At 55.6% G+C, this 26,217-nt stretch overlaps 2 protein-coding genes across 6 annotated transcripts; both read right to left on the bottom strand.

Annotated features, from left to right (window-relative positions):
* Positions 1-1,462: 1,462 nt before the first annotated feature.
* Positions 1,463-9,872, bottom strand: LOC150043876 (delta(3,5)-Delta(2,4)-dienoyl-CoA isomerase, mitochondrial-like). The gene is made up of 10 exons (XM_090322128.1): positions 9,800-9,872; positions 8,206-8,410; positions 7,970-8,058; positions 4,994-5,118; positions 4,629-4,677; positions 4,382-4,446; positions 2,592-2,662; positions 2,430-2,501; positions 2,005-2,155; positions 1,463-1,760 (listed from the first exon to the last, which is right to left on the bottom strand). Exons 1-10 carry the CDS (start codon positions 9,837-9,839, stop codon positions 1,656-1,658), a joined length of 972 nt encoding a protein of 323 aa, XP_090178254.1. The 5' UTR covers positions 9,840-9,872; the 3' UTR covers positions 1,463-1,655.
* Positions 9,873-11,900: 2,028 nt separating this feature from the next.
* On the bottom strand, positions 11,901-25,991 carry Hnrnpl (heterogeneous nuclear ribonucleoprotein L). 5 transcript variants are annotated; one of them, XM_090322680.1, is made up of 13 exons: positions 23,608-23,880; positions 21,296-21,414; positions 20,166-20,403; positions 19,968-20,053; positions 19,233-19,329; positions 19,070-19,142; positions 15,798-15,869; positions 15,406-15,686; positions 13,840-13,961; positions 13,379-13,580; positions 12,866-12,923; positions 12,654-12,749; positions 11,901-12,267 (listed from the first exon to the last, which is right to left on the bottom strand). In XM_090322680.1, exons 1-13 carry the CDS (start codon positions 23,863-23,865, stop codon positions 12,209-12,211), a joined length of 1,761 nt encoding a protein of 586 aa, XP_090178806.1. In that variant the 5' UTR covers positions 23,866-23,880; the 3' UTR covers positions 11,901-12,208. The 5 variants fall into 5 exon arrangements, with proteins under 5 accessions (XP_090178806.1, XP_090178809.1, XP_090178804.1 ...); XM_090322683.1 differs by lacking the exon at positions 23,608-23,880 and adding an exon at positions 25,912-25,991 and having other exon boundaries at positions 15,406-15,869; XM_090322678.1 differs by having other exon boundaries at positions 15,406-15,869.
* Between the last annotated feature and the right edge of the window lie 226 nt (positions 25,992-26,217).

Here is a 26,217-nt window from a genome sequence, read left to right as displayed (position 1 = left end):
TTTTATTTGTTTGTTTTACCAGTCCTGGGGCTTGAACTCAGGACCTGAGCGCTACCCTTGGGCTTTCTCAAGGCTAGAGTCTACCACTTGAGCCACAGCACCATTTCTGGCTTTTTTCTTTTTTCTTTGGTCATGGGGCTTGAACTCTGGCCTGGGTGCTATCCCTGAGCTCTTCAGCTCAAGGCTACTGTTATATCCTTGAGCCAAGCCCATTTCCCATTTTCTAGAGTCTCAGGACCTTTTGTGCCTGGCTGGCCTTGAACCTTGATCCTCAGATTTCAGCCTCCTGAGTATCTAGGATTACAGGCATGTGCCACGGTGCCCAGCTCCTTTTCAGAGTCTTTGTGAAGATGTTCCTAGGGACCAGGTGTTGGGGTACACACACACATACACCTGGCTACTACAGAAGACTTAGAGAAGGAGGACAGAGCTTTGAGAATAGTTCAAAAGACTCTACCTGGGCTGGGTTGTTAGTTCATACCATCAGACCCTTATTTCAAGTCCCAGAATAGACCCCCAAATTGTATTAAATTGTTTCTGGTAGTATATATGAGGTCCTTCAGCACAACAAAAATAAAGATAAAAATGAAATATATATATATATATATACACACACACATATATATGTGGACTTTTAATCTTATTGTATTGAGATTTATAATGCCAGTACTAGGGGGACAGAAACTGCCAAATAAAGAGTTAAAGGACAGGCTAGGAATGTGGCTTAGTAGAAGAGTGTTTGCCTAGCATTCATGAAGCCTGGGTTTGATTCCTCAGTACCACATACACAGAAAAAGCCAGATATTGGGCCTGGAGTTTGGCCTAGAGGTGGAATGCTTGCTTAGCATGCACAAAGACCAGGTTGATTCCTCCATACCACATTCATAGAAAAGCAGGAAGTGGTGCTGTGGCTCAAGAGGTAGAGTTCTAGTTTTTGAGCAAAAGCTCAGGGACAGCACCCAAACTCTTAGTTCAGATCCCAGGACTGGCCCACAACAACAACAAAAACTCAAGGTCATCCTGGGATACACAAGTTGATCAAGTCTCCAAAAGAAAAACAATATAATTAGGTTTGGGGTTTCTCCCACAGATCATTTGAGGATCTGAGGAAACTCTATAGGTGACTCTGAATGTAGCCAGAGGGACCTTGTGTCACTCAAGTTCCAGAATGTTATGTAAGGCCTGATCAATCCCTCCCACCTTTCCTGTAGAACCTGTGTGGTCATCATTGACCCTTCAGATGTCTTCCCTTCACCACAAGGGTGACTCACCCTTGTAACCCCAGCACTTAGGAGGCCAAAACAGCAGCATCAAATGACAAGGGCAACCTAGCCTACACAATGACAATTGTTTCAGAAGAACAAAAGAACCTCTATCCCCAACTTCACAGCTGCCTTCCTGAGAGTCCCCTGGGCCTCCAGTCCTCCCCTGCCTCTCTGCTCCAGGAATGGGCCAGACTCTCTCCAGAACTAATTTTTATTCTTGTTTTCAGTAAAGAGAAAAGCCTGGGTGGGAAGCAATGAGTGCCATAGTGTTATAAGGCTTGAGAGTGCTGAGAAGACACTAGAGGCCGATTATCTTGAATCCTCCTACTACAGAGGAGGAGGCAGGCAGAGAGGTGGGCAGCCAGGTCGGGGTCACGCTGGGCCTGGTGATCAGAGTTTGGAGAAGGTGACGCCCTTCAGGTCCTTCTTCTCCATGGCCGCCTGCACGGACTTCACGATGTCCTGGGTCTGCAGCATGCTCATGTTCCAGGAGGCCTGCGGAGGGGGCGGGGCGACGCGCAGTGAGCACCAATCCGAGGGCCAGATGAGTGGTGGCCAGCCCCGCCCCCAGCCCATTCCGGAGCCGCGATTGGCCAGGCAAGGTTGCAGTGGAGCAGTGGTTGACAGGGGGCCTGCGCGACTGGGAGGGCCCTGATTGGTGGAGGCAGCGCCAGGAGCGGGAAGGACAGTGAGTGGCAGGGAGCGGGAAGCGAGGCGATTGGCTGAAGCAGAAGCTCACCACGTAGTCCAGCGCCTGGTCCACGGGGTGATCCCGCGAGTAGAGCAGGTTGACCTTGGTGGACTGCACGGCCACCGGGCTCTTGCTCGACACCTCGGCGGCCAGCTCGAAGGCGGCGGCCAGCATGGCCTCCTTGTCCGCGAACACGCGGCTGCCCGAGGGGCCCAGAGGAACGGGAAGGGCAGGTGAGACTCTCCGCCAGCGCGGACCCCTCGACCTCCCCCACCGGAGGTGACAGTCCCCTCCCTCCTCTGCCCAGGGAGCCGCCTTTGGCCTCAGATGGGACGAGAGGGGCTCCGGGAGCCCCCACCCACCGCACCCCAATGGCGTGGCCGCCCATCCCCAGGCCTGGCCCTGCCCTCCTTGTCCTCAGCCTCCGCCCCCAGCCCCATTCTTCGTGCTCGCCTTCTCTCAGCCCCCACTACCTGACCAGTCCACTGCTCAGGGCCTCGTCCGCCATCATCTTGCGGGCAGTGAAGGCCAGCTCGTTGACCAGGCTTGAGGACAGAGAGAGGGCACATCAGGACACCCTGTGGCCGGGATGGGGGAGGCCCCGCTGCCCTCCCCACTGCCCCCCTCTCTCTCACCTCTGGTTTCCAATGACCTTGGGCAGCCGCTGCAGCGTCCCCACATCTGCGGCCAGGCCTATGTCCACCTCCTGGAGTGCAGTGGGGCTGTCATTGTTTGCCTTCCAGCAAGCACTGCGCCCCACTCAAGCTCGAGGCCAGGACTTGGTGCCATTCTGCAGAGCTGTCAGTGTGTGGGGGGCACATGCTGCTTCTGCACCCTCCAAACACCTCCCACTCCCCTAAACTGCTGGCCCAGCCAGTTCCTGAAGCCTCCTCTCCCTGGGATACCTTCTGGTTCTTTTTGGTTTTTGTCAGTCCTGGGCTTGAACGCAGGGTCTAGGCACTGTCCTTGAACGTTCTCAAGGCTAGCAATCTACCACTTGAGCCACAGGACCACTTCCAGCCTTTTCTATATGTGTGGTACCAAGGAATCGAACCCACGGCTTTGGGCATGCCAGGTAAGCACCCTAGGCCACCTCCTGCCCTACTTCCCACCCAGCTCTGTTTTCCTCAAGGCTAGCATTCTACCACTTTGATCCACACACCACTGCTGCTTTTATGATTGTTAATTGGAGACAAAAGACTCATGGACTTTTCTGCTCAGGCTGGTTTCCAACTGTGATCCTCATATTTCAACCTTCTGAGTAGCTAGGAGGACCGACATGAGTCACCAGTGTCCGGCCACCTCCTAGTTCGTTCTTTCTTTCTTTTCCTTCCTTCCTTCTTTCCTTATTTCTTTCTTTCTTTTTTTTTTTTTTTTGCCAGTCCTGGGCTTGAGCTCAGGGCCTGAGCACTGTCCTTGGACTTTCTCAAGGCTAGAGCTCTACCACTTGAGCCTCAGCACCACTTCTGGCTTTTTTCTATATGTGGTACCGAGGAATCGAACCCAGGTCTTCATGCATGCTAGGCAAGCACTTTAACCACTAGGCCAAACTCCCGGCCCCTCCTTATTTCTTTCTTTTCTTTCCTTCCTTCCTTCCTTCCTTCCTTCTCTCTCTCTCTCTCTCTCTCTCTCTCTCTCTCTCTCTCTCTCTCTCTCTCTCTCTTTTCTTCTTTCTTTCTTTCTTTTCTACTTCTGGGACTTGAACTCAGGGCCTAAAGGCTGTCCTTGGACTTTCTCAAGGCTCTGCCACTTGAGCCACATCACCACCTCTGGCTTTTTCTATGTATATGGTACCGAGGAATCAAACCTAGGTCTTCATGCATGCACTCTACCACCAGGCCAGATTCCCTGCCCCCTCCTAGTTCTTTACAGTGGGTTCTTCATGGTGACCTCACCTCTCAGGGGGCGTCCATTTCCGGTCCTTTTCCTCCTCTCTCTTCCTCCTTCCAGATTCCACCCTCACCTGGCTGCATCCTGTCTCTCTGGATCTCCAGCATGGCCTGACAGTCCCCCTGGCCAAGTCACCTGCCCCCATCAACCTCCTCTCCCTGGATGCCTGCAGGAGATTTTCTCCATGGCAGCCTCACCCCTCTTCCCAAGGTACTGGGGACAGGACGAGTGTCCTCCATGTGCCAGATAAATGCTATACTGCTAAGCCAGATGCCCAGCTCTGATTTGGGGAGGCAGGGCCCCGCCTCATGACCCAGATTAGCACCAGTCCTTCTGTCCCCACCTCCCAAGAGCTGGGATGACAGGTGTGAGCCACCCTGCCTGTCTCCTGAGCCTCATTTGTAAGGATCACTGCTGACTCCTCTGCCATGAAGCCTTCAGGTTGCTCCCTCGGCCCTTGCTGCCCCTGTGGTGGCACGTGTGCCTCTCTCTAGCACTGTGGGGGTTCAGGAGGCAGGAGCTCAGGGTGACTCACCTTGACCTGGAAGAAAGCATCCTGGGCACAGTAGCGGATGTCACAGGCAGTGATGAGGTCCACACCTGGAAGGAAGAGGCCAGGGCCAATGCAGAGGGAGAGAGCCCGGCCCTTCTCCCAGTCACGGCTGTGTGCCTGCAGGGAGGGACCCAGGCTCAGCAGCAGAGAGCTGAGTGGAGGCCCTGGCTGAGGGAGGGGAGGCCTCAGCTCCCACCCACCCCCGTGGTGGCGGGGGAGGCACACTCACCTCCACCAATGCACCCCCCGTGGATGGCGGCGATCACAGGTTTGGGGCACTAGAAGGGAAGGCAGGGCTGGGGTCAGGGCTGAGGACAGTGGGCAGAGGAGCTGCCCCCCTCCTGTCCACAGTTACCTTTTCTCCCCCACCTCTCTCTCTCCCCTTCCTTTTCCCCCCTCCAGTTCTGGGGCTTGAACTCAGGGCCTGGACCTTACCCATAAGCTCTTTTTGCTCTAGGCCAGTGCTCTACACTTGAGCCACAGGGCCACTTCAGCTTTTTCTGTGTATGTGGTACTGAGGAACCACACAGAGGGCGTCATGCAGGCTAGGCCAGCCCTCTACCAGGAAGCCACCTTCCCAGACCCCAGAGTCACCTTCTCGATGACGGTGAAGGTGTTCTGGTAGCGCCTGATGAGGTCTCGGAGGTACCAGCTGATGCGGGCCGCATCATCCCCCTCCGGCTGCAGCAGCTCTGAAGCCATGTCCATGAGGTCGATTCCTGCATGGGGGGGGGGGGGTTGTTCACCCAGCCTCCTAGCGTGCCATCACCAAGCCAGGACTCAGATTCAGGGAAAAATGCTTCTATGGTCACTGGCCCTGGCAAGTTGTTCCCTAGATTGGAGTCCAGAATGGAGTGAACTTGTTCCTCCAACTTCCTTTTACTATGGCCAGTCCTGGGCCTTGAACTCAGGGCCTGAGCACTGTCCTTTGGGCTTTCTCAAGGCTAGTGCTCTACCACTTGTGTCACAGCACCACTTCTGGCTTTTTCTATGTATGTGGCACCAAGGAATCAAACCCAGGGCTTCCTGCATGCTAGGCAAGCACTCCACCACTAGACCACACTCCCTTCAGGCCGTCTTTGAGTGTGATCCTCTCCCTCAGATCTGAGTCTCCTGCATAGCTAGGATTCCAGGTGTTAGCCCAGGTGCCCAGCTGAATTGCTTTTCTTTCATGCTGGTTGTTTTTCAGCCCTGGGGCTTGAACTCTGGGTCTGGGCACTGATCCCGAGCTCTTCAGCTCAAGGCTCTACCACATTGCGCCACAGCATTACTTGTTTTCCTGGTGGCTAACTGGAGATAAGAGTCTCCTGGATTTTCCTGTCTCAGGTGGTTTGGAGGCACCATCCTCAGATCTCAGCCTCCTGAGAATCTGTCATTACAGCTGTGAGCCACTGGCACCAGCCTGTGTTGTGTTTTAGAAATAGGGTTCACTAGGTAGCCTTGGCTGGCCTGGAACTCCTGACTCTCCACCTCTGGCTCCTGGGTGCTCAGATTCAAGGCCTGGGCCACTCTGCATGACTGTCCCAGCTTGGAGTATGGTTCAGTGGTGGAAAACCTGTCTGGGATAGGCAAGGGGGACCCTGAGTTCTAAGCCTGCCACTGTCTGTTCCTATCTGATGACCACCATAGGTTCTGGCTCCATGCCACCCCAGGCTAGAAAGCTGAGCCAGAACAGAGGCCTCTGAGTTTAAGCCCATGACCAGCGCGCACACACACACACACACACACACACACACACTCACTCACACTCACATACACAGAGACTAAACAGTGTGACACAGGTCTCTAATCCCAGCACTCGGGGAGGGGGCGGCAGGAGGATCAGGAGTTGGAGGCCAGCCTAGGGTACCTCTTGAGACTCCATCTCAACTACACAGAAGAGCATGGCGTGTGCCTATATGTGGGCGTCAGCAGGGGAGGATTGTCCTGTCTAATGTCCTCAGTGAGAGACCCAAAGGAGAGGCAGGGGCATAGACATATCTGGACTGAGGTGAGTAGATGACAGAACAGCCGGTGCAGAGGCCCAGTGGTCGGGTTGGAATGGCCCTGATCTGGGTGTGGGATCTCAAGATGGCCTGCAGGGCTGGAGCAGAATGGATTTTCCTGCCTCTTCCTCCTGAATAACTGGGATTATAGTTGTGTGCTCCTGTGCCCAATTCATGTTGTTCTTTTATCTGTAATTTCATCTCTTCATGTGGTCACTGGAGAAGCTGCCGTCTTCTGTCTTTCTCAGGCTCTTGCTATGGAATACAAGTCTGAAGGGCGCTGACAGTAAGGGATAGAGCCTAGAAATGGAGGCCACAGGGTTTTCAGGGGGATTGTTTCTCTATTTGTGTGTATCAGTGATCGGGCTTGAACTCAGGGCCTGGGAACTGTTTCTGAGGTTTGTCACTCAAGACTAGCACTCCACTAGTTTGAGCCACAACACACAATACCACTTCTTCTCCCCCGCCTTTTTTTTGTAACTTAGTGGAGATAAGAGTCTTATGTCTTAGAAGCTGGGCAAGGTGGCTCACACCTGGAAATCCTAGCTACTCAGGAGGCTGAGGAGTGAGAATGGAGGTTCTGTAGTGCGTGGGCACTAAAGAACGTGAGACTTTTATCTCCAATTAACCACTAGGAAATGGGAAGCAGGGCTGGGGCTCCAAGGGTAAGGCAGTCCCTTGAGCTGTAGAGCTCAGGGACAGCTCAGAGTTCAAGGCCCATGACCCACCCCCCAAAAAAATAGTCTTAAAGCAAGATCCTTACTTCTCAGCCTCCTGAGTAGCTAGGATGACACGCGTGAGCCAACTAAACCCAGCTTGGCTTGCTTCTTGTGTCTGTTTTCTGGTACAGGGAGGTTCTGGCATGGCTAGGGCCCCTCTGCTGTTTAATAATTGAAGGAATGAAGGGGGGGAGGTGCAGTAGGAAAACACGGGCCTCAGAAGACAAGGGCACTGCTAGTGCCGTGGTGTTACGTGGGGTGCAGGGAAGGGGTCTCAGTAAGTTTTTGGCAAGGGTGGTTTCAGTCCACAGTCCTCTCCAGTGCCTCTGGAGGAGCTGGCACGACGGGTGTCAGCCAGTGTGCTGGCTGCAAATGGGTATGTGAGAAGGCAGCATACAGTATGTGAAGTAGAGCACTGAGGGACTTCCCAGAAGAACAAGGCTGACAGTGGAGTCATCACGATGGTGGATGAGCCTCTCTGGAGAGCAGAGGAAAGGGTCACAGACCCCCAGAGGCAGACATGTGCCTGGTGACTATGTGGTAAGCTGTGTGCTATGGTGACACAGTTGGCTGACCCTGCTCTGGACTCTGAAAGGCCAAGGGCATGGCTCAAGGGCTCCTGTCCAGTGTTCTGTCCTCATGTTTCCATCTGACCTCTGGGGAGGGGATGGTGGGGATGACCTGTGTCCCCAGTGTGAGGCCAGCACCTTGCCCGCCCACCACAGCCCCTGGTTTGGATGACTCAAATGAGGCCTAGTAACCAATGAGCAAGAGGCTCAAAGCCTAAGTCAGAGCTGCCTAAAACCCTCAATCAGGAGCACTGCCAAACGGTGGGGACCAGGAGAGCCTGGGGGAGGCGAAGGTACCTGCAGTGAACATTTTTCCTGCACCCGAGACCACCACAGCCCTGCAGTTGGGGTCCCTGGCTATCTTGTTGAAGCATTCCACCATCTCCCTGCAGAGGGACAAGGAGGAAAGGGCTAGCGAGCACAGCAGTGGGACTGCCCTGCCCTCAAGTCCAGCTGAGCCCCAAGGCCACCCAGGCCTGGTGCTCCAGCCCTGCCTCCTCCTGCAGGAAGGCCTCAGGATCTGCAGTCCGCACCTCCAGAAGGCCCTGTTCATGGCATTCCTCTTGTCAGGCCTGTTCAGCTGCACATGGAGGATGTGTGTTCCAGCAGATGTCACCTGCAGGGACTCATAGTTGTGGTCAGAGGCTTCTGAGGGGGCTGGTTTGGAGGCCTCCTGTGAGGAGGAGCTCAGGAGGCGAGGGCTGAGGTGGAAGCCCAGCTGGGTGCGTGCTGCCAGTCCTGGGGAGAGAGGGGAAGAAGAGCCCTGGAGATCCCAGAATGGGGACTCACCTGCAAGAACTTGAGGATGCACGTGTCTCAGGGCACCTGGCCTGGACAACATGAAGTCCTCAGAGCCCAGGGCCTAGTGGGTGTGAGAACTAAGGAAAGAAGCCCTACCCGTTTTTCTTTTGAGACCCCAGAAACAGAAAACCTAGGTAAGGCGATGGGCTTCGCAAAGGGAAAACTCAAGCAAAATACAGAGGCATGTTCTGGGAAAGGTCTGTCAAGCTCTTGCTGGAAAACCAAACAACGAGAGAGTCTGGAATGTGGTCTTGGTACTAGGTCTGCTTCTGTAACTACATGCTTGCTTAAATGGGGAGACTTATGACCAAGGAAAACTGCAGTTCCAGAGTGCAATTATGCTGTCCTAGGAACCTTGGTGACAATGTTGAAAATGAGCTAATATTCTGTTAAGCTCACGGCTGAATCCTGGTTCTGTAAATGGCTTGCTCTTTTGGGGGGTGGGGAGTCAGGGGTGTTGGTGGTAGGTCATGGGGCTTGTACTCTGGGCCTGGGCACTGTCCCTGAGCTCTTCATCTCCATTCTATGGCCCTACCCCTAGGCCTGGGCACTGTCCCTGTGCTCTTCATCTCAAGGCTATGGCTGTACCCTACACCTGGGCACTGTCCCTGAGCTCTTCATCGCAAGGCTATGAACGTACCCTGGGCCTGGGCACTGTCCCCGAGCTCTTCATCTCAAGGCTATGGCCCTTCCCCTGGGCCTGGGCACTGTCCCTGAGCTCTTCATCTCAAGGCTATGGCCGTACTCTGGGCCTGGGCGCTGTCCCTGAGCTCTTCATCTCCATTCTATGGCCCTTCCCCTGGGCCTGGGCACTGTCCCTGGGCTCTTCATCTCAAGGCTATGGCCGTACTCTGGGCCTGGGCGCTGTCCCTGAGCTCTTCATCAAGGCTGCCGCCCTAGCCCGGAGGCCTCAGCCCCACTTCCCCTTTCCTCGAGGTTAACTGGAGGCTCACGTTGTTTAGTCCCAGTGCCCAGGCTGGATTCGATCCTCGGTCCTCGGATCTCAGCCTCCTGGGCAGCCCGCGCCCGGCTGTGAACTCGCGTGTGCCCTGCTCGAGCCTCCGTGCGGCGCGGGCCGCGCTCGTGGGAGCCGCGGAGCCTCGGGCTGCGCCGTCGCGCGTGGCGGAGGCCTGGGGCGGGCCGGGGGCCTCCGGGGGCTCCGGGCTCGAGGACCGCGGGGCCCCGGTCCCTGGACTGCGCCCAGCCCGGGGACCACGAGCTGCCCGGGACCCAGACTGCACAGACGCAGCCTAAAGGCCGGGGCCCCTGCCGACCCCGAATGGCGGCTTCTCCTCGGCGGAGCCCAGACGACAGGGGGTGACTTACGCCTCCGCAACAGGCCGGGGAGCGCGCGCGAAGCCGCCATGGCCGCCGCCTCCAGGACCGTCCCCGCCCCGCGGGCAGCGGCGGAAGTCGAGGGGCGGGACAACCGTCCGCCATGTTGGGCGCGGGCACGGGAGCCGCGGCCCCGCCCGCCGTGACGCCGGCGCCCGCCATCTTGACTGAGGGCAGCCGGAAGTGGCGCGGGGAGCCGGGCGGCGCGCGGGGAAGGGCGCTGAGGGCGGACGGAGCCCCTTTGGCCCAGTGGGCCCCGGGCCCGGGCCGGTCGGCAGCTCGCCGCGCCCGCTCCCAGCGCGGCGTGGAGTTCCGCTCCGCAGCAGCTAGCAACCCCACTGCGGCGGCACCGCTTGCTGGCTTGCTTTCATTGAGTTAGTGGAGCTGAAGTCTGGGCCCCGGGCCTGCGCTCTTCCGTTCCGGCCAGGCTCTGCCCCAGCAGCCACTGCACCACTCTTGGTTTTCTGGTGGGTCCTCAGGTCTCAGCCTCCTGAGCCACCGGCGCCCGGCTTAGTCTTCTTTTAAAATATCGAGTTCAGGAAGCAACAGCCCTTGGATAAAAAGGATTACCCAAGAGCAGAAGAATTGCTTGTAAAGTTACCTCCTTAAGGAGCTTAACCAACGATGAACAGATCCACTGAGATCCCAGATCCACTGGGATCACAGGTCTTTTAACTAAGGGACGGCTCTTTCAAAGTTGGAACCAGCTGGAAACCATATGCAGGAGGAAGCCAGAGGACAAGGAAAGGTTAGGGAGCTGGGGACCTTCTGGCATAAAGATGTCTTCCTTATGTAACCAGATGTGGAGGCAGGACCCAGTGGGATCCCAGAATGAAACCTGAGCTGCCAAGGAGCCTGGTGGATGGGCTATCAGGAACCCAAAACTCACATTCACCCAGCAACTCCCATGGGCAGTCAACTTCACAACTGGTATCAGAAAGTGTCTTTGATATTTGCATTAAGGAGTGTTACACTGTTTGCAGTAAAAGAGCTAGAAATGGCATTCAGTCCAAGGTTAAGTAAATCATGACACAATCAGCTAATTATGGCAGTGGAGGGAGGCAGTGATAAGGCAGTACATAGTATTGAAGGAAGGAAAACATGGCACAGTGAATTCTTTCTGGGATTTCCAACCAACCTTAAAAGAAAGAAATTCAGGTTTCAGCTGGGCGCGGTGGCTCATGCCTGTAATCCTAGCTACTCAGGAGGCCAAGAATTGAGGATTGCAGTTCAAAGCAAGCACGGGCACTAAGAAAGTCCAGGAATCTGTTATCTCCAATTAGCCACCAGGAAGCCAGAATGGTGACGTGGCTCGAAGGGTAGGGCAGTAGTCTAGAGATGGAGAGCTCAGGAACAGCACCCAGGCCCAGAGTTCAAACCCCATGACCCACCAAAAAAGAAATGCAGGTTTTTACATTTTGTGGTGCTTTTGTTGTTGGTTTTGGCCAATCCTAGCCCTTAAACTCAGAGCCTGGGTACTGTCCTTGGATGTTTTTGCTTAAGGCTAGCACTCTGCCACTTGAACCACACAGGACCACTTCCAGCTGGTTCTGTATATGTGGTACTTAGGAATCGAACCTAGGGCTTAGTGCCTGCTAGGGAAGCACTCTACCACCACTAGGCCACACTCCTGGTCCCATTTTGCGGTATCTCTTGGTGCTTTTTTTTTTTTTTTAAAAAGACGAGGCTTGAAGCAGGGCATAGGGGCTCAGGCCCGTAATCCTAGCTACTGAGGAGGTTGAGTAGGGGTAGGGCGGTAGCATTCAGCTGAAGAGCTCAGGGACAATACCCGGGCCCAGAGTTCAAGCCCTATGACTGAGGCAGGGAGTGTGTGAGGCAGGGGGTGGGGGCGAATAGGAGGTCCGAGAACCCTGGGCGGCAGATTTCCTTTCCCACATAATACCTGGCCTGGCTCCTTTCAACATCTCCAGACTCATGGGATTTTCCTAAAATGACTCCTTTATTCACTGCTCGCATAGCTCCCGTTTGCTTTCGTCCCTGCTCTCACGGCTAGGCTTGTGTCCTAGCCTGTCTGCAAACTGTAGCGGTTGACAGAAAGCAGCTGCAACCAGAAATGCCAGTAAATGCTCCATTTATTTTCCAAACAATTTTATTGAAATGTGCCAAGAGTACATGGGCAGCACAAATGAACAGAAAAAAAAATCACATGGACAATAATTTTTAAAAAGTGAAGGTTAATCTTGGGAGATATCAGTTCCCCTCTCCCCTCCCCCTCCAGACTTCCAGCAATTCCATTATGGTTAAGCCTCTACTAACCTAGCATTTAAAAAAGGAATACAGGAACTTTTGCAAAAATGAAATAAACCAAACAAAAACCCAAGGGCATCATAAAGGGAAAAGAAAGGCTTCCTGCTCAGGTGGTTCTTCGTGGGCATCTAATTAGGAGGCGTGCTGAGCGGTGGAGAAGCACAGCTTCAGGGTGTATGGGTATGGGCCATCTGTGGACAGAGAGGTGTGGTCAGCCCCTCTGGAGACCCCAGCCCAGCCCCACGATGCCTTTCTCTTCCAGGACAGCCCTGTGCTTCCTCCCTCCACCCACAGAGGAGCCCACTTCTAGACACCCCTGGGGCCAATGCTGACAGAGAGGCAGCTCCCAGGAGGAGGAGCCACAACAAGTCCCAAGCTGGCAGCAGGCAGCCCGGCTGGCCTCCCAGGAGGAACAGCAGCAGACAAGCTCTCCTGGAGACCAGCTTGCCTGCCCGCTCCTGCGACGGGAAGGAAATCTCCTGGGTCCTGTATCTTGAGGGCAAAGATGGCCTGGGACTGAAGCCAGCCAACCAGGCAGGCCACCAGGGGAATGAGTGCAGGACACACAGATACTCACTCGGGTTTTTCATCTGGTAATGGTTCAGGAAGCCCAGAGTCTCCAGGGCATCGCTCTTGGATTCCCACTCGAGCAGCCCAGAAGAGCTGCGCTCACCTGAACGGATAGGAAAGAGACAGCAAGGTGTCAGGATGAAGAGCAGAATGAACAGCAGGCACCAGGCGGCTGCCTTTGGTCAGTAAGGACAGGAGGAAAGCACGCTGGAGACTCACTTTTGCCTGAGAATACTTTTACAGAAGTTGGCCGCTTCACTCCTAGCTCGTCGCATATCTGCAGCAGAAACAGATGGTGAAGGAATTCAGAAACAAGAGCCCAGGCAACAGGAGATCGGGCAGGCGTGGCCCGTGTGGCTGACTGCTGGCTTTAGGAACAGGGACCTTCGTGATCCAACCTGCCATCCTCAGCAGCCCACAGGGATGTGCTGGCTCAGAGCTGTGTGCCCACCTTCAGGGCAATGTGAGGGAGGGAGGCCGGAAGCGCAGCCCTGCCTTCTCTACTTCCTGCCTGTCCCACCCAGCTGCCTCCCTACCAGAATGCACCCAGAACCGCACAGACTCCTAAGTTTCTGTGGCCGAGGGCCCAGTACAGGAGCATGGGAACTCAAAGGATTCCCTCTCTCACCCTGATTCCAGTAAGCAGGGAGGGACCCCGGTAACCAATGTGGAAAGGGAGTGCAGGTTGGACGTTAGTTAGTGGACACAATGAGAGGCCACCAGGGCACCCACCTCAAAGAAATTCTCCTCGGTAACCTCCAGGGGGGCGTTGAAGAAGTGCAGCACGTTGCTTGGGTGCTGGATGCGGTTCTTGGCCGCCTGCTCTGGGGTGGAGAAGCGATTGTTTCTGGACTCGCTGAAGTCTTTGTAACTGGATGACCCATCTTCTAGCCCGTAGGACTGGCCGGGCATAATGGCTGGCTGCTTGGAGACACTGGAAAGCAAAGTTGCGCCTTGGTCAGATCCCAAGTTGTCCTCAAGGCCTAACACAGGCGCTGTTGGCTCCATGCCTGTCAACACTGTGGGTCTCTTGGATCGGCTCCACAGCTGAGTAAGGCTGACCCACTTTTTTTCCACAGCTCAGAGGACACTGCACCGTCCCACCTTTCCACTTGGGGAGCCGCTGGCCCTGCCGCACCCCACCCGCCTCTCCGGAGCTGCCTCCAACCCTCCCTGGTCCAGACAGCACCCACCAGACGTTCATCTTCTGCCCGAACATGAAGTTGTTGTTGAGGTGAGTTATAGCTCGGTCCACAGCATAGCCATCAGCCATCTCCACCATGGCGGCCCCTGGCTTGCTTTTCATGAACTTTACCTGGAGAAAGAAGCCACCCTCAGCACCAATGCCACGCTGCCAGGCTACTCTGGCTCTGGGTTTCACCTTTTCCCCTGTCCACATGGAGTCAGAAACACACCCCAAAGACCTGCAGGCCCACGCTCTAGTGTTCTTTTTCACTGCACCCCAAGGTGACGGCTAGGCCCTCACTCTCACAGAGCCATGAAGGCTACAGGCGCAGCTCTGACTCTGCTGCACAAAAGCACTGCAAGACCAGAGTGCAATTCTGAGCAGTGCGAGCATGCTCTGTCACAGCCATCCTTCCTTTCCTGTCTCACAAAGGTGAACAAAATGACTCAAGTTCCTATGTGTAAAATGCCTTTAACAGGCTTGCTAACATACATACACTCTACAAGTTAAGTACTAGAAGACCAGAAGAGACAGATGGAAGCCGAACCCTACCAGGCCAGCAAGGGCCCAGTGTCCCATAAGGACACAGGGCCTCCACTGACCTGCAGACATGGCCCACACCCATGCCTCCACTAGCTTGGAGCCAGAGAATTGAGGTTCAAGTCCAGCTGAGAAAGATTCCATCTCAACAAAGTTGGGGGTGTGGCATAGGGGAAAGGTGATGATCTACACTGGTAATTCCAGATATATAAGACATGGATCATGATCTGAGCCAGAAATAAGCTCTATATGGCCAGGCACTGATACCTCACACCTATAATCCTGGCTACTCAGGAGGCTGAAACCTGAGGATTACAGTTCAAAGCCAGCCCAGGAACTAAAGACCGTAAGACTCATCTCCAATAAACTACTAGAAGACTGCAAGTGGCGCTGTGGCTCCAGGGGTAGTCAGTAGCCTTGAGCTGAAAAAAAGCTCAGGGATAGCACCCAGGCCCAGAGTTCAAGCCCTATGACCAACCAACCTTCCCTTCCCCCCCAAAAAAGAAAGCCTCAGGACTGCCTGGAGTTTCCTTACACAATGGACTTCTACTTGAACCACCACACCACTTCTGGCCTTTCTATGTGGTACCAAGGAATGGAACCTGAGTCTTCATGCCTGTTAGGCAAGCCCTCCACCACTAAGCCAAACTCCCCATCCAAAGTGGTCTTTTAATTTATTATTATTATATTTTGCCAGTCCTGGTGCTTCAAGACAGGGCCTGAGCACTGTCCTTGGGCTTTCTCAAGGCTAGAGCTCTACAACCTGAACTACAGCATCACTTCTGGCTTCTTCTATGTAGTACGAGGTATTGAACCTGGGTCTTCGTGCATGCTAGGTAAGCAAGCACTCCACTACTAGGAGTCAAACTCCAGGCCCCAGGATGGTCTTTTTAACAAGCATGCTTTAACTCACACAGTGCCAAGCCTTCATATGTGACACTAAGTGGCCCCGTGGTAAATGCTCAGTGTGTATGGGTGCCTGGGCTCTCGCGCCCCGCCCCCACGTGCATCGCCTCACCCCGCGGGGGCTCACCTTCTCCACATTGCCATACAAGCAGAAGACATTGAAGACTCGATCACAGTTCATCTTAGACTGATCCAAGCCATAGACCATGAGCACAGGGCTGTCGGCGTGGGGGCCATACTCGGGTGGTGGGGGAGGGGGTGGGGGGTGCCCATACTGGGGGCCGTAGCGACTTGGGCCCCGACGGTGACCCCCCACAGGTGGGCCCATCCTTCTCCCTTCGTAGTGAGGTGGGGGGGGCCCGTAGCCCTCATCATGGTAATGGCTGTGGTACCCACCGTGGGGCCCTCCTGGGGGGTGGGAAGGAAAGAGAGGGAGGGCGGGTGAGAATTTGCGCGGCGGGCGGCGGGCAGGGGCACAGGTGCCACGGGAGTCCACGGAGGGGAACCCCCTGCCCTCACCATATTCTGCGGGGTGATCTCCCAGAAGAGGGGGCTGCCTCTGGCGTTTGTTGGGGTTACTGCCAGGGTCACCTGTAGACACAGAGAAGAGTTAGGGCTGAACCTGAAGACGAGCCCCTCCCTCCTGACTGGAGGCCCGGCGGTGACTCAGCTCCTGGAGCCGCTGCAGGCCCTTCTTACAAGCAAGCGAGGGCCGTGGGGACGGGCGCCCTCGCACTTGCTGCGGTGGGCATGAAGCCCAGGCTCCCTCCCAGCTCACACGGTGGAGGATGGCTTCCATGTGGGCAGGAGCGCCCAGCAGCAGCAGGCCTTCTAGAGACCTGCCAGCAGCCACTGAGCTGACCCGCCATGTCAATTCCCGGTGAAGGGAGAAGAGGATCAGAGCCGGGGCTTAAGCCAGGACACAGACACAGGGTAAAATGCGGCCTCCAAAGCCCCAACTTCGGAGCCCCCTAACTAGGGGCCCAGGCTGCCCCCCCATCCCTCAAGTCCCACCCAGCCCGAGGAGACAGGAGGAGGAGGAGCAGGCCACACAGCGGTGTGGACAACGTTTACAGGAGGCATCAGAGTTCTCAGACCCAACAATGGCGCCGGCCTCCCCCTCCACACCCCACCGCACCTTGCACCCAACTCCAGCCCCCCGCCAGCTCAGGCGGCAGACGTGGGGACACACATTACAGACAGCAGCTTCGGAATTAATTCCTCACAACAACCCTATGAGGTAGGTAGCAAGTACCGTGCGACCAGCCCATTGTACAGAGAGGAAAACTGAGAAGTTACCTTTTAACTGAGCAGTTAAAAGACACTTTGACCCAATGTCAGAAAGCAAAGTCAGCAGCTGGGCCAGGACTTAAACCCAGGTCTGGCTGACTCCCAAACCCAGGGCTCACAACCTCGGCCCTTGCCTGGGTTGGGTTTTCAACAAATGTGTCATTACAAAGATGGAAAAGGGCTACTTACAGCAGAAGTACAGAGTACAATGTCCATTTGTCACAAAAAAGCAAATCTTATTTTCTCTTACCATTGGACGCTTCAACAGTGAGTTAGCACAGTTCTGAAAGATGGCGTCCCATCAAACATACACTGCGACCCTGCACACATGGTTTTACAGTCATAAATACAAGTTACAGTACACATCCGCTACATTTTTTTTTTTTTTAAGAATTGCTTTAAAAGTCAATGCTGTGATTAAATCAAAATTGATTGGCTCACAGATGTTCTGTCCTCGGAAGATGGGAAGATGTCAGAAAGTGCAAATAAAGGTGTATGCAGTGGGTTGTGTCCCTCCGTGTTGTCACCTCCTCACGTGTGTGCTGCAGTGCGGTGGTGCTTCTGGCTGTGTAGGCTCCGTGTGCGTGTCTCCTGGTATGGAGTGTGCCAGTGGCCCCACCAGGCGCGCGCTTTTGGCCTTGGGAGCGCGCCGGGTTACCCGCCAGCAGGTAACTGTGTGCCTCTGAGCTGTTTGGCTGTCTGGTTTTTTAAGATCTGGTTTTTAGTTTTTTGTTGTTGCTGTGGTGGTTTTAAGGTTTTTGTTTCTGATCTCCAGTTGGTGCAGATTGTGTTGGCAGCCGGTGACTGCAGAAAAAATAAAAATAGCAAAAGGCCCTCCCCAAACCAAAGGACTTAAACACAAACCCACGTGGCGAGGAATGGAGAGGATCCTATTGTCTTGGAGGCCCATGGAATCAATCTACTGCAGTCTATGAATCGTTCTCCGAAAACAGCACCGCTGGCTGGCTGGCTGGGAGAGCTGTTCTGTGTTTCCTACTTCTGTGTACATTCTCGGGCTCGAGTCTGCTTGGATTTTGACTTTAATGTTTAGTAAAAAGCAGTGTCTGCTGCCATGTTGCGTCTCTTTCTTTATCTCTGTCTGCCTCTGTCTCTGTGCTTGGAGCTGTTCGTTGGAGCGCGGTGTGGTGTTCTTGATGTAGTGAGCTCAAGGCTGCGGCTGTTTCTGGGGTCGTGGTGCGGCTGCGTGTCCTGCTGTCCAGGAAGCGCTAGTGGTTTCTACCCTGTGTGTTGGTGAGCGTGTGCAGAGGCAGAGCCGCTGAAGTCTGGTTCCTGAGGGCGGCGAAGCACTGCCCTCACTCCAGGTTACCTCACCAGCCCTTGTTTGGGGGCCCCAGCCTTGGGGCGGCCAAAGCTGAGAGGCATGAAAAACAATGCACAGCCAGCCCCTGCCACTAGCCCCTGCCGCTCTGCACATCTTCTACTTATGTTCCTTGGAGAAGAAATGGTTGCTTGCCGTGTTTCTGTTAGCAGTCATGTAATGCCATTGCCCGCTCTGGTACATTCACTTGGTCAATTGGCCTCTGACCTCTGCAGGGAGCGAGTCAGGCCCACAGGGCTCCACCACTTTGAGGGTCCAGGGACAGAGTCTAGCCCACCCTGCCACTGCTTCCCAGCTTCAAAGGTGAGCAAGCCGGGCCTGCCCAGGCCTGAGGGCCCCTGGCCTCCCAGAGCCTCTGTGATGTCAGCGACCAACCTCCTCCCCCAGTCCCTGGCCTAGTCGACGTGTCAGACCAAGGATAGGCAGTCTTGCTGATTTTCAGAGGGGGTGCCGCTGTTTTTTTTCTTTAAAAAAAAAAAAAGAAAAAAAAAACCCACCTCCCGTCTCCCACCATTCCTGACAGACACCTGGACAGGGCTGTCCATTGGGCCCCTGTAGAGATGCTGAGTGTCCTCTACAAAGGAGGTGAGACATGGCCACCTGGCCAGTCCCAGCACCTAGCTTCTACCGGGCCAGCTTACTCACTGGCTCAGCTCCAAGATCCCAGCAGGAGGTAAGGATTATTCCTGGCCCAATGGGGATGAAGTCAGTGGCCTGGCCCTGACCAAAGTCCACTTAAAGAAAACAGCACAGCCAGGCGCTGGTAGCTCACACCTACAATCCTACTCGGAGGCAGAGACCTGAGGATCATGGTTTGAAGCGAGTCCAGGCAAAAAAGTGAGACTCTAATTTCCAATTAACCACTAAAACACCAGAAGGGGAGGTGTGGTTCAAATGGAAGAGCACAGCCCAACTCAGTTGGTAGCTGCTTTTCTAAGCCTAGACCATGCCTCGTCCTCAACGAGACCTCTTGCACCCTGCCCACGTCTCAGCCTCACTCAGGACACTCAGCAGCCTCACAGATTCCCAGGCTACAGGACGCACGAAGGACCCTCATTCCCCCACTTTCCTGGGTCCACAGGAGTCCAATGGCATTACATAACCCACACCTACAAGGTACACTAGTCAGGTGAAGGCAAGGCAAAGTGGCCAACAGGATTACCTTGTCCACTGAGGTTGGGGTTTGTGTAGTCCCAAGTATCCTGATCATTCTTGAATACATTCAAGCGTGTTGGCTGCAAGGACAAGGCACAGTCTGAGATCCCAGCCATCTGTCTCACCCAGAGGCCAACAAGGGCAGAAGGGTAGTTACTCCCCACACCTACCTTCGCATATTCAATCTTGAGAGTACAACAGCCAGAATAGATGTCAGCCCCATTGAGGGAGGCCTTAGCCCGCTGTGCACTTTGCACAGAGTCGAATGTAATCAAGTTAAGGACTATTCCACCATAGCTCTTGCGGAGGGCTTCAAAGTGTCCCAAACAGGACTGGGAGGACAGCATCCTGGACTGTGGCATAGGGGTAGCAGGCAGGCTGATCGACACCCCATCCCAGCTGAGGCACCCACCACCACCCCAAGCCAAGGCAGCTTCTTCAGTCCAGTTGCTCCTTGTCACCCTATCTCCAAAACGTCACCAAATCACACCCTTTGCAACCCAGGTCAAAGGGCAGCAGCCCACGGTGCTCTGTGCAGCGACGCCTCCGCCCGCCCCATCCCAACTTTCGCCAGATCATTCTCAGTCCTGAGGTTACCTAGGCTCATTTTCATTAAACCACTGCAGGTGCCATCCTGGCCTAACCTGGAAACCAGCCGGCTCCACCTCTGCATGGCAACAGGACAGCACCTCCTTGGGGACCTGCCCAGACCCCTTTCATACTCCCTTCCCGGAACAGTCCCTTGGCACCTTCTTCCTCTCCCAACTGTTCACAATATGCACCTGCTGCCCACACCTCATCTGCCCTGGACTGCAGACTCCAGGAAGATATCCACTCAACAGACAAATAAATGTCCACTGCTCTGGGAGTCTCACCCCAAGTACACATTCCCCAGTAAAGGATATTCCACCATGGCCTGGACGCCATTCTTCCGGAAAATAACAATTCGCTGGACAGGGCCACAAGGATTACAGATAGTGTAAAGAACATCCTGTAGAAGCAAAGACAGGCAAGGTGAGGGGCCCTGGAAGGTCAGTCTGGCAAGAGGAAGGGCGAGAAGGGAGGAAACCTCACAGAAGTCTCTAGGAGTGCCCAGCACGCACCGTGGTTATGGAATAGATGGGGTTCAGGATGGTAAATAAAAGCACGCTGTTAACGCTCCGGGAATCATCTGAATCCCCAGGGCGGGAGATCTTCTGGCTGGTAGAGTAATTGACAAAAGCTGGATGACCAGCAATGTAGATCTGGTTGTCGGCTGCGTAGTTCACTGCATTGCAAGCCCCCAACACGTCTTCAAATTCCACCAGCGCTTGTCTCTTCTTAGGCATCACCACCACATAGCTGGTGGAGAGAACACAGGTTCAGTCCCCTCTGGGATGTAAGCGAATCCTCAGCAGTTTCTGGTGCAATGAATGACTCCTCCCCCCAGACTCTGAATTCCTCTGGTGACCTCCCAGATGTCTCCAACAGCCCCTTCAGCTCACCCTATCACAGCTCTAATCTGGCTGGCTGGGTGCCTTTCTGGGAGAGGCACTTTTGTATTCAACACATTCAGCACCTGCCACATATTTAACAAGTAACAAGTATTTGCTAAAAGATTACAAACCAACTATGAGGCAATGAGAAAAAAAAAAAAAAAAAAACATAGAACCAAAGTTCAAAGGCCATGAGTGGAGCCAAAGGAAGGCCTGCAGAGCCCAATGGGACAATTTCAACGGGATTCCATTGTCACATAAGTGCCAAAGCTGGAGCTGGACATGGTGGCTCTTGTCTGTAATCCTAGCTACTCAGGAGGCTGAGATCTGAGGATCAAGGTTCAAAGCCAGCCCAGCAAAAAAGGACCTGAGACTCTTATTTCCAATTAACCTCTAGAAAATGAGAAGTGGGGCTTGGCTCAAGGATAGGGTGGTAGCCTTGAGCTGAAGAACTAAGAGACAGCCCCTAGACTGAGTTCAAGCCCCATGACCCACCAAAAAAAGAATGTCAGAGTTGGGCCGGGAGGTTAGCCTAGTGGTAGCGTGTTCACCTAGCATGCACAAAGCCCTAGGTTCAATTCCTCGGTACCACATACACAGAAAAAGCCGAAAGTGGCACTGGGGCTCAAGTGGCAGAGGGCTAGCCTTGAGCAAAAAGTGTCCAAGGACAGTGTCCTGAGTTCAAGCCCCAGGACTGGAAGAAAAAAAAGCCAGAGCTTTTGGACACCCAACCTCCCTCCTCTAAACCAGTAGTGTACCTGATGGGTCCAAATTCCTGCAAGGCCTCCACAAGGTCAGCTTCAACCACACCGTCAATCAGGCCCCTGATGTGAACAACTGGGGAGGCAGGGGTTTTGTGGGGGTCATCGTAGTTCTCCTGATAAAGGAAAGAAACAAGATCTCATTTCCTGTTTTGTTTTGTTTTTTTTTTTTTGCCAGTCCTGGGCTTGAGCTCAGGGCCTGAGCACTGTCCTTGGATTTTCTCAAGGCTAGAGCTCTACCACTTGAGCCTCAGCACCACTTCCGGCTTTTTTCTATATATGTGGTACCGAGGAATCGAACCCGGGTCTTCATGCATGCTAGGCAAGCACTTTAACCACTAGGCCAAACTCCAGGCCCCCTCATTTCCTGTTTTACAAGATGGCAGCCAATAGCCTCAAATACTGCAGGAGATGCAGTCAGGTGGTAAGACCACAGGGATGACCAGGGAAGAAAGGGACTGCCATCCAAGCCAATTCACCAAAAGGCTTCTGTCTGTAAAGGCAAAATGGAGCATCAGCATCAGTGTATGGAACCCATATCTCTCCTGTTCCATCAATGTTGAGAGGCTAGGAATGTGACTCAGTGGTATAGAGCTTGCCTAACAAGCATCAAGGTCTGAGTATGATTCTCCACTACCACATAAAGAGTCAGAAGTGTCACTGTGGCTCAAAAGAAGCTTAAAGACAGCACCAAGGTTGAGTTCAATCCTGAGGACTGGCCAAAAACAAAACAAAAAGGCCTGGAGTTTGGCCTAGTGGTAAAGTGCTCACCCAGCATACATGAAGCCCTGGGTTTGATTCCTCAGTACCACATGCACAGAAAAAGGTGGAATGTGGTGCTGTGGCTAAAGTAGCATCATGCTAGCCTTGAGCAAAAGGTCAGGGACAGTGCCCAGGCCCTGAGTTCAAGCCCCAGGACCGGCCAAAAAAAAAAAAAAAAAAAAAGGAACATGGGCAAGAGTGGCTTGGCGTGAAAGGGGAACCTGTGTAGAAAGGGCCCACACATGCATTATGTATATACCTCAACCTCCCTGCCCTTTCTCTACTTGAGCAAGCCAACATCAACCATTTAGGCATCATCCATTTAGGCAAGGAACCCCTTTGATCACACCCCAAAGCAGCATATACCTCAGAAACTGTAGCAGCCAGGTGACCTTCTGCCATCATTACTATTATGAGTTTCCACACTTAAGCAGCTCTTTCAGAAACATAAATTCATACATATACCACTAAGAGACAAAACAGCTGCTGGGGGGGGGGGAGAGCGGAGGAAGATAGTAACTTTCCACTCAGAGAAACCTCAGGGATTCACGAGGAAAATCAAGTGGCTTTTCCCTCCCCTTCTCCTGGAGTCTGCAGGCCTCCTGTCTAACAATCAGCGGGCAGGAGGAGCCCACTGGAGTCTCTATCAGGGAGAGCCACACAAACCACTGAAAGCTAATTACCAGCTCTGGGACTCAGCCTCCAGCGCTGTGGTCTTCCAATCCCATCCCCCTTCCGGCCTTTTAGCGACAGGACTTAAAGTTTCACCCCATTTCCGCCTCCCACGGTGTAGGAACCAGACACTTGCCCTAGACCTAACGCTTCCCCTCTCTCAGACAGGCCTCCATCAAGCTGTCATCTAACCCCATTATCAACTTTCTCCAACCAGGGAACCGAGAATCCGGAAACGGGTGATCCCACCTCTCGTCCCCGGAACCCCGAAGTAATGGCGTGACGGCCTCAACCCTTGGCTCCATGCCTACACGGCGGGACCGTTTCCCCCCTCATGCCCACGAATAATGGGGACGCGTGATTTCTTTTTTTCGGGGGGAGATCACATTCTCAGCAAGTCGCGACTTGACACTACTGAGACTCAACAGCAACCGGACACCAATCCTGACTCTGCCAGGCCACCCACTTAACTCGTTCCCGCTCACGCGGTGACCTTCCCCAACCATGGGCCCACGAGGCCAGACTGGAAGGCCGCGCCTGCGCACGCGGTCAACGCCAAAGACGATGATAAAGGGGGGGAAAAAAAAGGCCCGGCCCCCACGCCAGCCCGCCGCGCCTGCGCAATGAGCTCCCAGCGGCGAGAACCGTTTCCTCCACCCCCTCCACCCCCGGCTCAGGATGGCGCGCATGCGCAGGCGCCTGTCCTCGCGCAAACCCGGCCGTTTGCCCAACGCCTGCCCCTCCCCCAACCCCGTCCACGGCGCAAGGCCTGGGCGCGTGCGCAGAGGCCCCCTTTAAAAAAAAAAAAAGATAAATACAAAAGTACGAGATTTTTCTTTTTCCTCCCTTCCCAATAACTACAGCCCTGGCCTTACCCCGCCGCCGCCGCCCGCTCCCCCAGCTCCACCGCCACCACCGCCTCCGTGCTGGTCACCGGCGTTTTCAGTCTTAAGCCGTTTAGGGGCCCGGCCGCCCTCACTGCCGCCGCCGTAGTAGCGGCCGCCGCCACCGCCGCCACCCGCCGCCGCCATCTTCACCATCGCTCCCGACCGTCTCAGCTGCTCGTCCGGCTGCTGCCTCTGCTCCAACCGCCGACGCCGCTTCTCCGCCCGGGGCAGCAGCCTCCGCGACATGGCGGCGCAGAACCCGCCTCCCCCCGCCTCTCATTGGGGGAGGGACACGCCCGTCACTCGCCGCCCCCACCCGATAGGGGGAGCCACTAACCCTGCCGTGGGGGGAGGGGAAGCCGCTCCACGCCTTGCGCGCCTATTGGGTGTTGCCCATGCCCTTCTGCGCAAGGGCCCGCCCTCATTTGTCTGAAACACTTCTTATAGGCGAGCGCCTCCTGCCAGTCATTTGCCCAATCCCGCCGCCTTAAAATAAACGCCAATTTGATAGGTCAGATTTCTGCCATTGCCCGGCCTCCCTAGGAGCGTCTCCCAGAAGCCGCGTTCCCAAAAGCCCGAGAGGCTCCGCCTTCTTCCCCACTTTCGTTGGTTTTCTGGCTAATCCGTCAAACTGGAGGTCTTCGGTCCCCCAGTCAGAACACCACCTTCCCGCGCCACTTCGCGACGAGACAAGAAAGGCCTTCCCTTCTCTCCCTCTCCGCAGTGGTCACTGCAGACGCCCATCTTCTGCGTCACCACCGAGGTGTCCAATGGGGAGTGGGAAGGGTATCCTCTCCCCAGAGGGTGGGACTCATCATGGTCTCTAATTGGGTAAAAAAGGGGAGCCCGACGGCGCCCTTTGGAAAGGGATCCAAGGTGGGCGCACGCTCCAGTGTCTTTCTGAAGGGTCCTCGGAGGCGGGACACACATGTAAGGGCCGACCCCCCCCCAGCGCGGCTTTGAGGGCGGGCGGTTAGCATCGCCGGAAGTCTACACCGAGACCCGTCACTTTCCCGAGCTGTGTCCCCCATCGAAGCACCCTTCCTTACTCCACCTCCAACTTTTCCAAGGCCGGAGGCTCACCATCACACACACACACACACACCCTGACCCTTGCCATTCCCGTCTGCCGACTGTCTTCCAACCGCGCCGCCTCGCAGGCATCATTTGTGCACCCCGCCTCAAACATTTCAGCCACAACAAATCATTTCAGTCCTTTGCCCAAGTAGAGACCCTTCCCAGGTTCCCTTACCACTCCAGATCCCTTGGCTAGGCCTCCTCCGCCCCCACTAGCCCCCGACCCCGAAACTCAGGCCAGCGCTTCGGGCGTGCCCGCCCTGGCCTCCGAGGGGCAGACGAGGGAGCCAGAGCCGGGCCGGACCCCCAGAGGGGCGGCATCGCTCAGACGCTCCAGCCCTGCCCTACTAGGGGCGGGGATAAGAGGTCCCGACCCCAGACCTAGTCTTTGAAGCTGTTTGGGGGCTGCCTCTAGGGAGGCACAAGGCACTTCGGAGTTTTACGCAGAACGTTTGCCTGGGGCGCTCCAGGGCCCAGGGTTCGATCCCGAACAACTCACAAAGGAAAACCAGGCAAGAGAGCCATCCAGAGCCGCGGGAAGGGCGGCTGGCACCCCTGGAGGGTGCTCAACGACCTCTCCCACGGGGTGTGGACTCGAACCCCCGTGGTGGGGGGGTTCTCCCCGCAACTAAGTTTGAAATGGAAGTGAACAAGCCCAGCGCCGATCGGGAGGACGGGGTGGAGGAGACGGGGGGGGGGGGAGAGAAAAGTTTTGCAGGAGAAAGTGTCTGCTGGGAACCAGAAAAGTCACACCCAGGAGCGCAGGTGAAGCTCCGGCCCCACCACCCCCATCCCCACGCACCCCCACCCCCCAAAGCCAAAGGGGCATGTCACAGCGAGGGGGGGGGGGGAGGATGGCAGGCTTTGCGTCACGTGACGCGGACAGGGGGCGGGGCCTCCGCGTCCTGACGTCAGCGGAATGCGGTGGGGGGAGGGGAGGAGGAAAGGGGGGGCCCCGCCCCGCCCCCGCGCCCAGCCCGGACGCCCCTCGCGCCGGCGCGCGGACGAAGCGCGGCGGGACCCGCCCGGCGCCGCACGTCGCGGGCCGCACCCCTCCACCGCGCGCGCCCTCGCCGGTGGCCGTCCGCGCCCCGCACCCGCTGCCCCTTCCCGCCGGGCGGGTCCTCCCGGGGGGGGGCCACCCATCCCGAGACACCCCCCCCTCCCCGGCTCCCCTCCCCACCCCGCCTGCCCACCCCCGACCCAGCCCCCTACCAGCTCGGCGGCGAGCCTGGCCGGGCGTCCGGGATCCGAAAGAACAGACACTGGGAAGTTTTGGGGGAGGGAGGGGCGGGCCTTAAAGGGACCACGACCTCTTTTCAGCCCCGAGGGTGGGGGGGGAACGGACCGAATCAAACAGCAGGGGGGGGCTGGGAGCAGGGTAGAGGGGGAAACTAGGGTGGCCTCAAGGCCAGTGACAGCGTTTACGCCTCTGCGGTTGGGGGCTCTGTACCCCCTTCCCCTGTGCCCCCCAAAACCCACCTCCCACCCCTGCCTGGCAGAAAGTTGTGCAGATGTTTG

The sequence above is a fragment of the Megascapheus bottae genome, chromosome 31 (assembly GCF_031878675.1).
Source record: "Megascapheus bottae isolate mThoBot1 chromosome 31, mThoBot2.hap1, whole genome shotgun sequence".
NCBI classification, from domain to species: domain Eukaryota; kingdom Metazoa; phylum Chordata; class Mammalia; order Rodentia; family Geomyidae; genus Megascapheus; species Megascapheus bottae.
This window is presented reverse-complemented; position numbering and strand designations above follow the sequence as displayed.

What these genes read in the sequence shown, in the direction of transcription:
- LOC150043876 (XM_090322128.1), bottom strand. Translation starts at nt 9,839, where the DNA reads ATGGCGGCTTCGCGCGCGCTCCCCGGCCTGTTGCGGAGGC. An exon ending in CTGAGCAGTGGACTGGTCAG is followed by an intron (nt 2,156 to 2,429) that starts GTAGTGGGGGCT and finishes CCCCTCGGGCAG; the next exon opens with CCGCGTGTTCGCGGACAAGG. An exon ending in ACCAGGCGCTGGACTACGTG is followed by an intron (nt 1,761 to 2,004) that starts GTGAGCTTCTGC and finishes CCCCCTCCGCAG; the next exon opens with GCCTCCTGGAACATGAGCAT.
- Hnrnpl (XM_090322678.1), bottom strand. Translation starts at nt 23,865, where the DNA reads ATGTCGCGGAGGCTGCTGCCCCGGGCGGAGAAGCGGCGTCGGCGGTTG. An exon ending in GAGCGGGCGGCGGCGGCGGG is followed by an intron (nt 21,415 to 23,607) that starts GTAAGGCCAGGG and finishes TTCCTTTATCAG; the next exon opens with GAGAACTACGATGACCCCCA. An exon ending in CCGAGGAGAATTTCTTTGAG is followed by an intron (nt 12,924 to 13,378) that starts GTGGGTGCCCTG and finishes TTTCTGCTGCAG; the next exon opens with ATATGCGACGAGCTAGGAGT.